The 16,645-nt window shown below is 39.2% G+C and overlaps 1 protein-coding gene across 1 annotated transcript; it reads left to right on the forward strand.

Moving 5' to 3' along the window:
- The first annotated feature begins 483 nt into the window (after window positions 1-483).
- HEY2 (hes related family bHLH transcription factor with YRPW motif 2) lies at window positions 484-15,413 on the forward strand. The gene is made up of 5 exons (XM_083349626.1): window positions 484-676; window positions 3,813-3,891; window positions 4,009-4,092; window positions 8,712-8,793; window positions 13,228-15,413. Exons 1-5 carry the CDS (start codon window positions 594-596, stop codon window positions 13,899-13,901), a joined length of 1,002 nt encoding a protein of 333 aa, XP_083205752.1. The 5' UTR covers window positions 484-593; the 3' UTR covers window positions 13,902-15,413.
- Window positions 15,414-16,645: the final 1,232 nt, after the last annotated feature.

The following is a 16,645-nucleotide window of genomic DNA, read 5'->3' on the forward strand; positions in this document are numbered from 1 at the left end:
CAGCAGGCACTGTACACGCTCAAGAGCAGTTCCTGCCCAAGCTGGCTGTCCCCCATCCAGCCAGGCTGGGCAGACCTGAAGGTGCCTCCCAGCCAGCGCCAGCCCGACGTCCTCCCACCCCCACCCCCACCCCCCCTTTTCCCCTCCCGTCTCCCTTGTGCGCGAGAGGCGCTCGGGGCTTTCCCACGCTTCCAAGACACCCGGGGAGAGCTTGGCGCGGCCACCGCTCCGGCGCGTTTCAGCCAATGAAAGAAGGGAACGGAAGCGCTTGGCCAAAGAGGCCTGTCACTCACTCCTCGGCTTTCTCAATCCCAGTGGCTAGCCCGGCCAGAGGGGGAGGGACTTCGTCGGCTGGGCGGGGCCCGGAGCTTGAGGCTGAGCTGCAGCGTGGGAAAGAGCTTCAAAAATCCGTTCGATTTCTTGGCGCCGGCTTGGGGGTGGGTGGGGGGGTGGGGATAGGCGGGCTCAATCCAGAGACTGTCCCAAAAAAAAAAAAAAGTCGGGGGGGGGAAGGAAAGCGCCTATTCGCAACCTCAAGTTCTTGCTATTTACCTCCTGATTTGGAAGCTGGACTGTGTCTCCTTTGGCTTACGATGAAGCGCCCTTGCGAGGACACTACCTCGGATAGCGATATGGACGAGACTATAGACGTAGGGAGCGAAAATAATTATTCTGGGTAAGAAATAAAACAAGCCAACTTTTTTTTTCTTTAAACATTTAGCCCGTGCCTGTTCTTTCTTGCAGTTCGGGGAGGAGTGGGGGGGGGGGAAAGGGAATTTAAGAGTGCAAGTGCCTGAGGCTCAGCGTCATGGACTCTGGCTGTTCCCTGGCTGTTTGGGATAGGGACTAAGAGCCATTCTTGCCTTTCATCCGCTGGGCTGTAATGTTGCCGTATTCTGACTTCGTGGCTCCTGCGTTAAGATGCCCACTTCTTCCTTCATACTTGGATGTTTCCACTTACCTTCTGGTGCCATGTTTCAGCCGGACCTCCAAATGCAGATGTACGTGACGACCCTGCGTAAGACTTGTTTGGGCAGGGGAAGAAGTAGTCAGGTCGCATCATGTTTGATCATGTTGTTGTTAGTTGCGAAGTCGTGTCCGACCCATTGCGACCTCCAGGCCTTCCTGTCCTCTACCATCTTCTGGAGTCCATTTAAGCTCACACCTACTGCTTCAGTGACTCCATCCAGCCACCTCATTCTCTGTCGTCCCCTTCTTCTATTGCCCTCAATCTTTCCCAGCATTAGGCTCTTCTCCAGTGAGTCCTTCCTTCTCATTAGGTGGCCAAAGTATTTGAGTTTCAGCTTCAGGATCTGGCCTTCTAAAGAGCAGTCAGGGTTGATCTCCTCTAGGACTGACTGGTTTGATCGCCTTGCAGTCCAAGGGACTCGCAGGAGTCTTCTCCAGCACCATAGTTCAAAGGCTTCAATTTTTTAGCGCTCAGCCTTTCTTATGGTCCAGCTTTCACTGCCATACATTGCAACTGGGAAGACCATAGCCTTGACTATACACACTTTTGTTGACAGGGTGATGTCTCTGTTTGATCATAGTCACCCTCTATAATTATTAGAAAAAGAGGAAGTCGTGGGTTCTATTTCGGAGCATAGAGAAAGAGAAAAAAAACAATAGGAAGAGGTAAAGTGGAAGGCAATTAACATCTTCAGTAGTAGTTAGGGAATAAGTAGATGCTATTCTGCAAGATCCTGTAGTAAAAAAAGGGCAGCAGGGGTGCCCTTTCGGGCAGTTACTAGATGATGTCAAGAAAATAAAAAAGCGCTCGAACTTGAATTTATATCTTGCAAACCTTAAGTGATGTGCATTGGTGGAATTTCTAGATGGGAAGTGAGAGGATGTATTAGAAGCCACATTGCCAGAAGGTGAAGATGCTTATAAAGCTGACTTTTATAATGCTTCAGGCAGTCCAGACTTTTATCTTCAGTTTTAAGGCTCTTCGTTTTTCAGCTGCTCTTTCCATATTTTATGTATTATGTATTTATAAAGGATCTAGTGGTTTGCTCCACAGTGCCCTTTTGACTGACAGTAGTTGCGATTATATGCCTGGAAGCAGTCTGGGTGTATCTTCTAGAAAGGGTGGGTGGCAAGAAAATCAAGAAAAAAGGAAGAGATTTAGTTATTAGATGAGTTAGAATCTCAGTCTGATTATATTTTACTTACAATAGGAAGGACACTGTTTAGATAGGTGGAACAAGGCACGCTCCAACTCTTCTATCACTGTATGATGTTTTCATGCTTGCCTTAAGAGTCCTTAGACTCTGAGATGTCTGTGATCCAGTGACTGAATAAAGGCACCTACCATATTAAGGCACAGTAAGATGTACTTACTGAGTGCTGTCAATCAGCCTTGGAATTTTAGTTGGTTATTCAGCTACAGACATTAAAAGTATCACCAGTTCCCAGAAAAGAAAAACTGGTCATGTTCCTTTATTTTCTTTGCAAGTGGTTCAATTTAAAAAGTATTCTACTTCATGCCTGTAGCGTTGTAGGGCTTTTAAAATGTATTGTAATTAATAAAGAAGCTATGAGAACATACAGTAGTAATGTTACATATACTTGGTTATGAAATTAGTTTTATTTTTCTTCAGCTGATATCTTTTTTCTGAGTTTGCTGAGATAGTAGTGTTTTCCACTTGTAGATCATTGTCTGACATTATGTGGTGAATCCAATTACCTTTCATAATGCACTTGAAATTAATCTTTATTGATTTCTTGCTTCAAGGCATCAGCCAATTAATGTTAGTCAGTATAATTACATGTGCCGCATAGGTTAATAACTCATACCTGGTTACAGCAAATTAGCTAGTGCAGATTAACTGGACAATTAGTTTTAATTAAGTTACTTTATGAAAGTCTCAAACCCAATTCAGAGTAGTCTTAAAGTCAGAAGGTAAATGTAAATAGATTAAGGAAGTTTATCTTAAGGGAAAATTTAATTCAAGTCAATATAACTTTGAATAAAGCCAAAAAAGGAGCTGTGCTAGATAGATAAGAGAAATAATAAGGTGTGTGTTAGGGTGTGACAAAGCAAGGATAAGAGTTTATAATATTCTCTAAATAGATGAATTACAAAAGTTTACACTTTTATATATTTGTCATGTGTGTGTTTATTGCATCTTTACATTTACCAACTAATTTCACATCTTCATTATTTATAATGCAGAATTTTTGCCTGAACATGTGTAAATTGAAAAATAAGTTCCATAGATTTTATTGAATGTTCAGATTTCTACATGAAATCCTGTTCCTAACCTTTTATACCCGGATGTAATTTCTGTCAAAGGTACCTTGCATTGGTTATATATTTTGCTATAGTTAAAATGCTCACTAAAATATACAGAACAGGACTCTATCTTTCTGAGGCCACAATTTCTGTATATTTTGTAAATAAACATTTTTATTATTTCTGCCATATATGTGCCATTCGGAGATGAAAGGAGGCACATGGGTTTTGGATTCAAGTAATTGTATCCTAATACAAAACGCATTGTCAGCAGCAGCCATGAGTCCTCTCATGTTCAGAATTTTAATAGTAGGATTCTTTTGAGTAAATGATCATCAGTTTAATTATTTAATGATCTGTCCTAATCGTTGCCTGAAACATTTTTTTTAAAGTACACTTTGTGGCTTGCTAATCTAAAAGAAATGGTGAGGGGGAATTGTTTAAACTTGAGTTTATACTCTTTTCAGCTTGTGTTAAAGGATCCATTCGGAGGGTGGGGAGAGATTAACTCTTTATAAGAAACAATGCACCAATGGGATCCAGCACCTGACATGCCTTTTCAACTGTTTCTTAGGCCTAATGCCAGTTCTGTGATCCGGTCAAATTCTCCTACCACAACATCTCAGATTATGGCCAGGAAAAAAAGAAGAGGGGTAAGGAATTCCTTCCACTGTATTTGCAATGTAACATTTGCAGTTGTGTAAATATTTGCTCTTCCTATAGTTTTTAATGCTTACATACACACATGTCTTTTGTTTTTATTGGAATAGATTATAGAGAAAAGACGCCGTGATCGTATAAATAACAGCTTATCCGAACTGAGGCGACTTGTACCGACTGCTTTTGAAAAACAAGTAAGCGTAATAAATAAACAATCCTATGTGTCATTTTGTTGGGTCTTTCATGGAGCTCATGAAAGACTGGATGTGCTTTGATCTGGCAGAGCAGGCATTTCAATAAAATGCCCTGTTGTGGCAAACCGATGAAAATCAAAACTCTCCGCAAAGCTGAAAAATATTTCCATTCTTTTATTTGCTACTCCTTTGAGCAAGAATGCCTATGCTGTTTCTGATATTTTTGTTTGTTTGTTTGTTTTGTGGTTGGACGGGAAGTTATTTTCAGTAGCTCTTCCTATTGTTTTATCTGGTAAAGTTTTAAACCTATGACAAGTTCTCTTCTGGATAAATTCTACAGTAGCATTGTATTTTTTCCATTAATTTGTCCAGCTCAGTTAGTACTTTAAGAGTCAATATAATTGGCTGGATTAAAAAAAGGTATAGAAAAAAAAATCTGATGTAATGTGTCTTACTCATGCTATATTTGAAATGACCCAAAACCAATATTTTAAATGGATTTTTTTCCAAAAAGATCACATGAAGGAGGACTAATATTCTACTTTCAGAATTGTCCCAGTAGTCAAACAAAGTAAATATTTTCCTCTATTATGTGAACCAGCGTCAACGTCCCTCCGTCTAGTGCGCTCCCACAGAGAGGGCCTCCTAAGGGTTCCATCGTTCGGAGAATGTCGTCTGGTGGCTCCCAGAGGGAGGGAGGGTTCTCTGTGGGTGCGCCTGACCTATGGAACCGTTTACCGGTTGAGCTCCGGTTGGCTCCCGACGCGACCTAAAAACATATCTGTTTGAGCAATCCGGTCTGGTCTGACGGGTTCTGTTGTAATTATTGTTTTAAGGTAACTATCTTCTGCATTTGGGCAAAATTAGGGTTTAATTTGTTTTCAATAGCTGTATTTGTGCATTCTGATATTTATGTCACTGTTCACCGCCCTGAGTCCTTAGGGAGAAGGGCGGTATACAAATCAAATCAAATCAAATCAATCAATCAATCAATCAATCAATAAATAAATAAATAAATAAACCTGCTGATTTGAAAGATACGCAGCAGGACGGGAAAAAAATGTTTAACTTGTTTTGCATAGTTTTATCCTTACCTTAAAAAAAACCTTAAAAACAATTAGTTCAGGGCATTTTACAAAAACTGATGCCATTCAGCCTTTAATTTCTGAGTACTACATACTTTTCTTCAAAAATATAATAAATAACCAATTAAAATTATAATTGTTCAGAATAAAGATTTTTTGAAGTCATAATTATCATAAGGAATGAAATAACTTTGGATTTGAAGGACAAGTTTTATTCACTTCTCTGACATCCTCTCTGTTCCACAAATAATTGGTCACTAGCCAAAAACTCTACAACTATGAGGAGGTGAAAATGCATCCATGGATCTGGAATCAGCATAGGCAGCAGGAACAGTTTATACTACATGTTAGAAAAGAAAACTCTTGATAAGCATTAGTTTGTGAAGTAAAGAAAAGAGTTATTTCTTAAGTATGGTAATTTTCAATAATAGCAAAAGGTTTTAGGAGTTTTTTGTTATGTCGTCCAATTCTGGTTATGTCTGAAACCTCAGAAAATAGAGTATTCAACAAATCAACAGTTCAACTCTTGAGAATTCTTTCACTAGACAGTTTACAACATAAATGTCTGTGAAAGTTTTGGAAGACATGTCTAATGATAGATTTTCTGCCTTTCCCCACAAAAAAAGAAATGCTACATCATACCTAGTGATCAACCTGCGTGCAATCAACATGGGATCCACGTCTAATGGATCCTTTTTGAACTGCAAAAAAAAATTGTTTTAAGACATACTTCCCTTACTTGTGTAGGTGTTTCATCTGGTATGCTAGGTAGAGATTATAGACTTGTATTCTGAGATATTTAGAAGGTAGTAGGTTAGAGAAAGATATTTTAAGAAATGTATACCTTACTCTTTAAAGCTGCAAGGATATCTAGGAAACTATAAACTAGAAATTAGAAATATTTGTGTTTCAGTTCAGAACACTTACTATAGATTATTTCACTTAGTGGGTAAACATGAATTTTACATTGTAAGTAACTTAATATCAATAAGATCTTACATCCTGCTTTTAGCACAGTCAGTTCATTTCACCACAACTTTTGTTTCCTAATTTTCTTTAACAAATAGCTTTTAGCATTTTGTATCTAATGAGCGTTCTTTCTATTCATTGTTCTAGGGCAGATACATTTTCTTGTGTGTGTGTGTGTGCACTTCTGGAAAGGTGACGTGCATCATGGAACCTCCCCATTATTTTTCCAGTTGATCCCATTTTAGTTCAGTTACTTTTGGCATTTACCACCTCACCTTGTAAGGGAAGTGATGCCTCATTAAGAAAGCTGTACCATTAAAAATACAACAAATAGGGCCTCAGATCACTTTCTCTGTTCTTTGACTCAAGTAGAAAATGATGGCTTATTTCCCAGCTTGCAGATTGTATACAGAATGTAGATGTGAAGAAATAAACTAATTATAGCGTAATGTAAAAAAAAATTAACAATAAATAAGTTAAACTGCCTTCCTGGTGGCCACACTTTTGCAATTTGCAAAGGGGTTTGTTTTGGAGGTGTTTTGGGCCAGTCAAAGAAACCAGGACAAGAACCAATAGTTATTAGTTCCAACATATTACTTACTTTTTAAAAAAAACACAAACTTTGTAAAACAAGGCTTTCAGAGACCTCGGAAACTACTCAGGAACAAGTAATTATAATTCTGCACTATATGAAAAAGATTAATATTGAGAAGAAGACAGAATGTAGTTTGTGGGATATAGGTAAACTAAATTTTAGAAAACAATTAAGATAACCAAATACCAGTACGCATGTGTGCAAGCACACCCACTTTATAACAGTAAAATTTAATGTAAATAAGACCCCTTTGAAATCAATTTTTCAATGACCCGAAGCCAGATCATTATAGATGCTTTATCTTGATCTAAAATGGCTGTTATTAATTATTGTAATTGTATCGCTATGGAAAGTTGATGTAATCTCATCCAAAGAAATGTTGCATGTCTATTCTGTACTGGGGGGTATTACTTGAATATTCATTTGCTAACTTGTATGATTTCCAGTTACATTTAGAAGAGAAAGTTACTAGTTTATCACAAGCCTTATGAAATTGTACCATAAAAGGAGACAACAAAAGATACTAGATAGTTAACAGAAAGAAGAAACTTTAAATGACATCACCACTAACAAGAACAAGTTATTTAGAACCAGTTTCTTAACAAAAGGTATTAAATAATAATTAATATCTAAAACATGTCAGGTTAGGTTCTTCAGATATTGGTATATTTAAGCAGGGAGAAAATGATCGTATTAAAGGCTTTTCCCAGCTTGCATATGACCTCCAGAAAAATATGCCAAGACACTATCTTTCTTTGCTTGGGTTCCCAAGTTGTCCCCTCATCTCATCCTATGAACGAGACAGGCTTAATCATGTGCCAGTGCTTCAGGTGTGTTTTCCCCTTTATTCCAACTCGTAAAGAGAGCCCATGGCATATAAAACCAGTCTTGTCGTTTGTGATCCATGATGACTGAGTAATTTGTTTGAGAATGGGAATTGCAGTTTTTACCCAGTGTATTTTACTGCTGGCTCAGAGACAGGTGGGTAGCACTTCACATCAGCAGTAGGGAAAAACCCAAAGATTATTACTATGAGACCCTTTTATTTAAACCTGAATATAGATGAACAGATAATTAATTGTAGTTTAAAAGCTAATGGGTGGTTACGGATTGCTAAACCCATCCTCATGCCTACATTCATCTGCAACTGGGGGTGGGTGTAAAAATGGATGATAGCCACCAACCATACAATAAGAGATCCGCCCCTTTTTTATGTCTATTATTGCAAGTAAAAATAAAGTGCTGGGCGTCTGCCACATGTGTCCCTGATCATGACAACTGTTAATCTGCCATCACTCTTTCTCCCAGGGACATTTGGCTAATAGGGAAACAGGTTAAACACAAGCTAGTCATGATTCTCTGCCCAAAGATTAGGCTAGAACTAAAACGTGGGAATTTCACTATACTATGGATTCATATGAATAGCCTTTCAATTGTCCTATTTGCACATACATTTTTTAAAATGATAATAAATAAATAAAACTAGCTTTGGTATTTCTTTTCGTGGAGCTGAAGATCATCAGAGCTGATAGTTGGGCACTTTTTGGCGTGAAGCTTTCCTGCACCAGGAACGATTGTCATCGTTTACTGCAGTTCCAATTAGTTTCATTTGGTCATGTAAAGAATCCATAGTGGATTTTGCAAATATTTTCAGTATGGCTGTATGATGATTCTGCTGAGTTTGATATTGGGCTATATAGCTCTACTCTCTGTATTGTCTGTGCTTTTCCATGCTCCATAGAAGAGCATGCATTATATATATATGTGTGTGTCACATTATGCAGAATGATATATAGTGCTTGTGTGTAATAGTAAAGTCTGGACTACAGATGCTCAGTAGAAGAATTAAACTGAGAATGCTCTAATGGCTGGGAAAATTGAAACCATAAGATGGAGCTGAAAAGGGAGGATACCAAATCAAAGCACACAGTACTTTTAAGCCTTTATTGTTTGTGCCTCTTATCTCAAAGGGATCTGCCAAATTAGAAAAAGCAGAAATCCTGCAAATGACAGTGGATCATTTGAAGATGCTCCAGGCGACAGGCGGGAAAGGTAAGGAACTGATTTTCTAATGTGAGCAGGGGGAACCTTTGCAAACACTCCTGGCAGTTCTAGATTAAAGGAGTGGAAATTGGTGCTCAAGGCAGGGTTGAACTCGTGGGAAAGAACTCCTGGGACAAAAGGAGCACTTGACCCTGAGCTTGCGTTGGCTTTCATAACACTGTGGGAGAGTAAAGGCTCCATTCAGAGGCAGTCCAGTCAGAGATCTGTTTGGGGTTTCCAAAGAGCACAGCAATCGGCACAAGGGAGACAAAACAAATACCCCAAACATAAACAAAGAGGGCTGCGGCCACTATTGTGAGGCATGAAACAAAACCAAATTTAAAATTCATTATGCAGTTGCTATACCACGGGAAGTGGATCCAGAGGAAACTTTCCGTATTGTTTATGCATCGCCCTTTGTTCTAGAAAGAATGTTTTCTGTGAAAAATTAAGACTCTGCCGTTCATAACCAGAACAACATCTAACTTTGCATCTTCTGGGTGTGGGTTAGCTAAAGAGGAAACTCAATACCATTACTGGGAAAAGGGGGGAAAAGATCCACCATAGGTGCTGACTTTTTTGTGGGATGACATGTTTCTCTTGTGGAATTGGGAATGGAGTACAGAATGTGGGTTTATGTGGATTTAGAGAACAATTTGAAAATGTTTTTAAAATTCCTAAAATTAAATATGTGAGGTGCTTTGAACACGCCACATAACATGATGATGATGATGTGGTGGTGGTGGTGGTGGTGGAGGAGGAGGAGGATTTGTGAATCAGAGCTTGATCAGAGTCCTCATTATTTAGCACCAGTTTTTAGCTTTGATTGCTGCAGTTACATCTCTCTATCCCACAATCCTGTATTCTTTGTCATAAGAGTTAATCAAATCTTATGAAGAGTACAAGCAAAACTAATAAACATAAAGGAGATATGCTTTGTCAATCTTTTTGACAATTTGCATAAGGCAGTGTAAAGAATGCATCATCTCTGTGCAATGTTTACTGTATTTCTAAAACTGGGTATTTTCAAGCTAATTATATTTTATTATGTAACCCGTCTGTGAAAAAGGGGATTTATGAATTTGATCAGTCTAATCAGCAATCATTATATTGGGAATGTCATTCTAGAAAATATGGCTAACAATGGCTTTCTATTGTTGCTAACATAAATGGTTGCAAAGAGTTGTATTACTAGTTTCCATTTGCCATTTATGATCATATTGGGTTTTTTTTCCCATGTTGGAAAAGGATAGCACGTGTTATGTATATTTGAAATTCCATCGGTCTAACTGCCGAGCAAACTGCATGTTTAGAGTATAAAAAGAGGAGGATTTAAAAACAAGAAGTGAAGGTGCTATATAAATATGTATATGTAAGAAATTGGTTTTTTGAATTTATTTTTCTTTGCTAGTATTTCTGGGGAGAGAACTTGAGACTATGATTCTGTCGGGAGGGATCTATGATCTTCTACGCTATGCATCCTCTTGAATTAAGTAAATTTAATACATAGCCTAGTCCTAATCCATGATAGTACATGATTTGTTGTTTTACATAAAAAGTGACTGGGCCTATGCTACTGATTTGGAACATAGCAATTAGTATACAAAAATAGTAGAGTTTGACAATGAAAGACAATTCATTTTCAGGAGATTATCTTTTGTTTAAAAGAAGCCGTTGAGAACCATTTAAGCCCTATTCTTTTAATAGCAGGAATGTATAATTACATTTTTTCAAAATTACTTTTTTGGAAGTCACCCTAGTTTTAGATCTACCTCTTATTTTTATTGCTTTAATAAAATGTTGCTTTGCTTGATTTTTTTTAATTAGAATATTTTTAAACAAGTAAAAGATAAACATGAAAATAGAAAATGAAGTTAAGAGGTAACTGCCTCAACATGCTGTGGTATCAAATTCTAAAGCTATGAAAATGGTCACCAATACATAGCCTAGTAGTCCTAATCCATACAACAGTATTTCCTCACAATTGCATAATCAAAAAAATAATGTGACATTCGGTTAAGCAATTCTGATTAAAGTTCTTATATAATATGTGAAGGCCTTTTAGATGACAGTGATGATTGTACAATTTGTATTATTTAATAGTAATGCAATTTGCTCTAGATTCAGTGCCAACATTTAATGTAAGTCTAACTAAAATGAGTAGAACATATATAAAAGCATTGGTATTTTTCTATTAGGCTTTCCTAGAAGAATGTTCACTTCAAGGAAGAAGCAGAACTCCTAAAATTATCAGACTTGACTATTGAGGCCTAGAGATCATGAAGAAGCAATCGCTACAGAGAAAAGCTCCTTGGCAGTAAAAAGTCTATTACCTCTAGTGGTGATGGCATTTGCTCTCTATTTGTTGCTGCTGTTCTTATTAATTATGGTTGGTGACACAATTAGCCAACATTTTAGATTGGATTTGGCATTTTATCCACCTGTTGAGTCCTTCCCAAGGACCTGGGATAGGCAGACGTTTGAAATTGTTAAAGATATTGTTGAAGGATGTTAGCTGTTCCAAGTAAAGCTGCCTTTTGTAGTTGATTGATGGTGATGTTGTCAATGCGGATGGTATTCAAGTAGCGCTCCAGTTGTATTGGGATAACACCCAAGGCACCTGTTACTATCGGCACTATCTTTGCTTTCTTTTGCCATAGTCATTCTACTACTGTTTGCTGGTCTTCATATTTTGTGATGATCTCCAGTTCTTTCTCTTCTGTTCTGCTGCCTTTAGGTATCGCCACATCCACTATTATGATGTTTTTTGTTATTAATATTATTACAGGTGGTCCTCTACTTACAACCCCAATTGAGCTAAAAAATTTGTTGTTCAGTGAGACATTTGTTAAGTGAATTTGGCCCCGTTTTATGACCTTTCTTGCTACAGTTGTTAAGTGAGCCACTGCAGTTGTTAAGTTAGTGACCTGTTAAGTGAATGTGGCTTCCCCATTGATTTTGCTTGTCAGAAGTGATGACATGGTGCCGGGATGCTGCCACTGTCATAAATATGAGCCAGTGGCCAAGAGTCTGAATTTTGATCATGTGACCCTGGGGATGTCGCAGTGGACGTAAGTGTGAAAAACGGTCATAATTTTTGGTGCTGTTGTAGCTTTGAACGGTCACTAAATGAACTGTTGTAAGTCAAAGACTTCCTGTATTCTTATATTCCAATGTTCCTTCAAGAGCACAAGTTACCACGCAGCACCGTGCCTCCCATTATTTCTCCTCACAGCAACCATCATGTGTTTCATCCAATAGATTCCCAGGACTCTGGGTGAACCTGAATCTAGGACATTTTCATCCTAGTCCAGGGCCCTAACCCAGGGGTAGGCAACCTTGGCTCTTCTATAACTCATGGACTTCAATTCCTAGAATTCCTGAACCAGCATGGCTCAGCTTGGAAACTTCTCCCTTTCCTCTCAGCATGGTTGGCTCAGGAATTCTGGGAGTTGAAGTCCATGAGTCATAAAAGAGCCAAGGTTGCCTACCCCCGCCCTAACCAATACAACTCAGTGCCTTCTAAATAGCCCAGTAACTTGAGTAATTATGTATATCTGAATTACAGCTGAATAGGTCTGTAGGCTTTGTATGTATTGCCTTTACGCTTATTTTATTTATTTATTAGATTTATACTCTGCCCATTTCACTGTCTAGAAACTCAGGATGTTCCACCTTTTTGTCTGAGTACCCAAGGCAGCATACTGGGGATCCCTCCTCATTTTATCTTTTCAATAGCCCTGCAAATATAAGGAGCAGGATTTTACAGCCAAACGTTTCATCACAGGTAGTCCTTGACTTGCAAAAGTTTGCTTAGTGACCGTTCAAAGTTACAACGGCACAGGAAAAAGTGACTTATCACCATTTTCACACTTATGACTGTTTCAGCATCCCCATGGTCAGATGATCAAAATTTGGATGCCTGGCAAGTGACAGTTGAAGTGTCCCAAGGTTATGTCATCACCTTTTGCAACCTTCTGACAAGCAAAGTTAACAAAGAAACCAGATTCACTTAACAACCGTGTTATTAATTTAACAGCTGCAGTGATTCACTTAACAAATGTGGCTAGAAAAGTCGTAAAATAGGACCAAACTCACTTAAGAGATTTCTCACTTAGCAATATAAATTTTGGACTCAAATGTGGTTGTAAGTCGAGACTACTGTACTCCATTTGACAGTGTTTATAAGTATTTGATGCAGACATGGGCTTTTATCAGTCACAGGGTCAAAAGTATCACAGTAAAAGTACCATTTTAAATAAACCAAATAAAGATATATATATTTTAATATTTATCCCCAAGATGACAACCTTACAAAGTTAATTTACAGACCATCTTCAGTAACATACTTTCAGAACTAAAATACGTATTCCAGGCTGTGCTTTACAAGAAAGACCAAAGGAAGCCTCTGATATTTAAGTGTATTTTTCTCCTGTGTTCCAGGTTATTTTGACGCTCATGCTCTGGCCATGGATTTCATTAGCATTGGGTTTCGAGAATGTCTAACCGAAGTTGCCAGATACCTGAGTTCTGTGGAAGGTCTGGACACGGCAGACCCTCTGCGAGTCCGACTAGTCTCCCATCTCAGCTCGTGTGCTTCTCAGAGGGAAGCTGCCGCCATGACCTCGTCCATGGCACACCATCACCATCCTCTGCACCCTCATCACTGGGCGGCTGCTTTCCATCATCTCCCTACGGCTTTATTGCAGCAGAATGGATTACATCCCTCCGACGTCTCCCCCTGCAGACTCTCCACAGCCTCAGAAATGCCTTCCCACGGCTCAGCTCTCCTCACCGCCACTTTCGCCCACGCCGATTCCACTCTCCGAGTGCCCTCGGCGGGCAGCGTCGCTCCTTGCGTCCCACCACTTTCTACCTCTCTCCTCTCGCTTTCTGCCACTGTGCATGCTGCGGCAGCGGCAGCAGCTCAGAGTTTCCCTCTTTCTTTTGCTGGAGCATTCCCAATGCTTCCTCCGAGTGCGGCAGCGGCAGTGGCTGCGGCCACAGCCATTAGCCCCCCTTTGTCTGTTTCGGCAACTGCTAACTCTCAGCAACCCAGCAGTAATGGAAACACTAAACCCTACCGACCTTGGGGTACTGAAGTTGGAGCTTTTTAGATTTGCCCTTCAAAATGCCTCCTGCGATTAGAACAGAAAGCTCTTGCACGAAGCTTAGGTGGTGAACAGCTCAAGGAGCCGGATGGATGCTCCAGACAACAGAAGAGAAAGAGCAAGCAAATCTGCCATAAGAATTGTCAGGATGGAGGTTTTTCTACTTTGTTTGAGTCAGACCTCATTCTGGATGACAGTGGTCTTCCAATGATACCTTATGTCGCCTTTAATGCTCTTGCTATGCATTTTTATTTGCCAGGGAAGTGGTGGATTGTAACTCACAAAATCTTCCTGAAAAACAAATGCTGTCCTAAATGCTTAAGTGCCTGTCCCGTTCTGAATAGGCAGTGTATTTATATGTGTTTCTTTGCAATTTTTTCTAAGGCTAAACCACCGTGCAAACATAAAAATGATGCTGGAGAGGAAACAATAGAATTTGGAATCGGATAATAAGATCCAGAATAGGGATACAATTTCTGAATAAGTACTTCTACACCCAGTAAGGTGGCAGTCCTTTAGCGTCAGTGGAACCCTACCAAACTAACTATGCAGAGTTGAGTTTTAAGAATAACAAGGTTGCTGAGATTGTACATACTTAATCTCATCTAGTTTACTTTCATTGTGCGGAACTATCAAATGTCTGCAATGTAATTTTGATACAAGCACTAAACTTTCAGTGTGGTTTAAGAAATTACAAGCCTCCTGGCACTTTCTGTAAAATGCTTGGTGTCAAGTTATAAGCGTGCATAAGTTGACCACCGTTTCTATACTGATGCATTTTGGTAAAGTCACAGCTAATAAGTCTGGTTCATTTTTGCAAGCTGAGAAACAGCTTCCTTTAGATTAGAGTCCTTTTTTGTCACAGAAAGAGGTATGATTAAATAGCTACAATTCTTTACCCTTTGGCCATTTTCTTTTCTTCCATTCAATCATATCTGATTGAAAACTGGCTTTCATTGGAGCTCAATTTGATTCTCTTTGATCGTACATACCTGAAAAGTTAGGGCAATTGTATTCCAGGAGACCTGGAAGGAACTAGACTGCCAAAGGCTGAGCTGTATGTAGTATCAGCAACGTGAACTTTTGGGTTAGTTATTTTTGCTGCCATTTTTTTTTCTTTTTTTGTACGGGTTCAGTTCACAACCCAGAAGGTGTAAGTTATGTTTTTTTTTAATTACCCACACAAGCAGTACTATAAAAATGTTTTGCTTTGTTATTGTTATTACAGCAACATGAAATAACACAAGTATTTTTTTTCCATTGACTCAAGAGCTAGAGTTAATGATGGGGGAGGGCAAGGTAAATGAAAGCACAGCATGTATTATGCACTTCATTTCTCTGCTGTGTGGAGAAAGCAATAAACAGAATGTTAAACATTATACAAATTTACTTTTAAAATATTTGTTTTAAAAATACTTTTCCTAGTTGGAGGAGGGGCAGATTGTTCATTATTTTGGTAACCCTTTTTTCTATGCAAAAGTTTTATGTATCACTTATTAAATGAAGTCTTTTTTTTGACTGACTTCCAGATATTGTTTTGATGTGATCAGTGAAAGGGAAGAAATTGAATGTATTAAAAGTTAACACAAGCCCAAATGGTGGGTAGCTTCCTGGAGAGGTTGCATTGTGTTACACAACTAAAAATGCACACAGTTTCACTTAAGGTTTTATTCAATTTAGTTTCTTATACATGAGGTGAACTTATGCTAAATACAATTCAGTATCCAAATCAATACTAACTTGGTACAAAATAAGTGATAAGCACACAATCACCTGCTGCATGTTTCCTGAGTTGTTGATGCAGGTGGAAACTAAAAAGGTAAAGGTTCCCCCGCACATGCGTGCTAGTCGTTTCCAACTCTAGGGGCCGGTGCTCATCTCCGTTTCAAAGCCGAAGAGCCAGCACTTGTCCGAGGACGTCTCCGTGGTTATGTGGCCGGCATGACTAAACGCCAAAGGCGCACAGAACGCTGTTAACTTCCCACCGTAGTGGTCCCTATTTTTCTACTTGCATTTTTTACGTGCTTTCGAACTGCTAGGTTGGCAGAAGCTGGGACAAGTAACAGGCACTCACTCTGTTACATGGCACTCAGGATTCGACCCGCCAAACTGCCGACCTTCTGATCGACAAGCTCAACGTCCTAACCCACTGAGCCACCGTGTCCCTAGAAACTACAGTGACCCTAACCTGGAATGGGAGAGTCATAGTGTTAGGCTGCAACTTTTGTTCCTATATTAGTCTAGTCCCAAACTGCTTTTGCCTCTTCTGAAGTAAAGCGGCTGCCATTGATAACTGATAACAGCAGTTTTGGTCTTGGGGGAAATAGCAGCTACATGGATCTTGGATCTGGATTAAGGGTATGGAAGGATTAGATCCAGTTTCCCTCTACTACATCGTCCCATGTCCACATCTTCAGTCCAGGGCTGCCCCATGAGCAGCATTTGGTTGAGAGCTGCTTTTTAGTTCCAGTTTGTCTTTATATTGAATGAAATTGTGCTGAAACTTCCCCATCATAGCCTAACGTTTTAATGTCAGCTCTTCAGAATCTCTACATCAAAACAATGACATCTGTGCCCAAAGGAGTAGCCATACCCCCCCCCCAAAATTACAGTGTTCACATTTGTAGCTCGCAATGGACTAGCCAATCAAAAAAGAAAAAAAATACATTCCAAGAACAGAGGTCAGGGTTCTCGAGTTAGAAAGCTATAAAAAAGTTTCATGCGGCCTATAGGTATAAAATAACACTAGC

This window comes from Vipera ursinii (genome assembly GCF_947247035.1).
Source record: "Vipera ursinii genome assembly, chromosome: 1".
Lineage (NCBI taxonomy): Eukaryota > Metazoa > Chordata > Lepidosauria > Squamata > Viperidae > Vipera > Vipera ursinii.

Coding starts and splice junctions, on each gene's coding strand:
- HEY2 (XM_083349626.1), top strand. CDS start 594: ATGAAGCGCCCTTGCGAGGACACTACCTCGGATAGCGATATGGACGAG. Junction 3,892..4,008: donor CCAGGAAAAAAAGAAGAGGG/GTAAGGAATTCC, acceptor TTATTGGAATAG/ATTATAGAGAAAAGACGCCG. Junction 8,794..13,227: donor CCAGGCGACAGGCGGGAAAG/GTAAGGAACTGA, acceptor CCTGTGTTCCAG/GTTATTTTGACGCTCATGCT.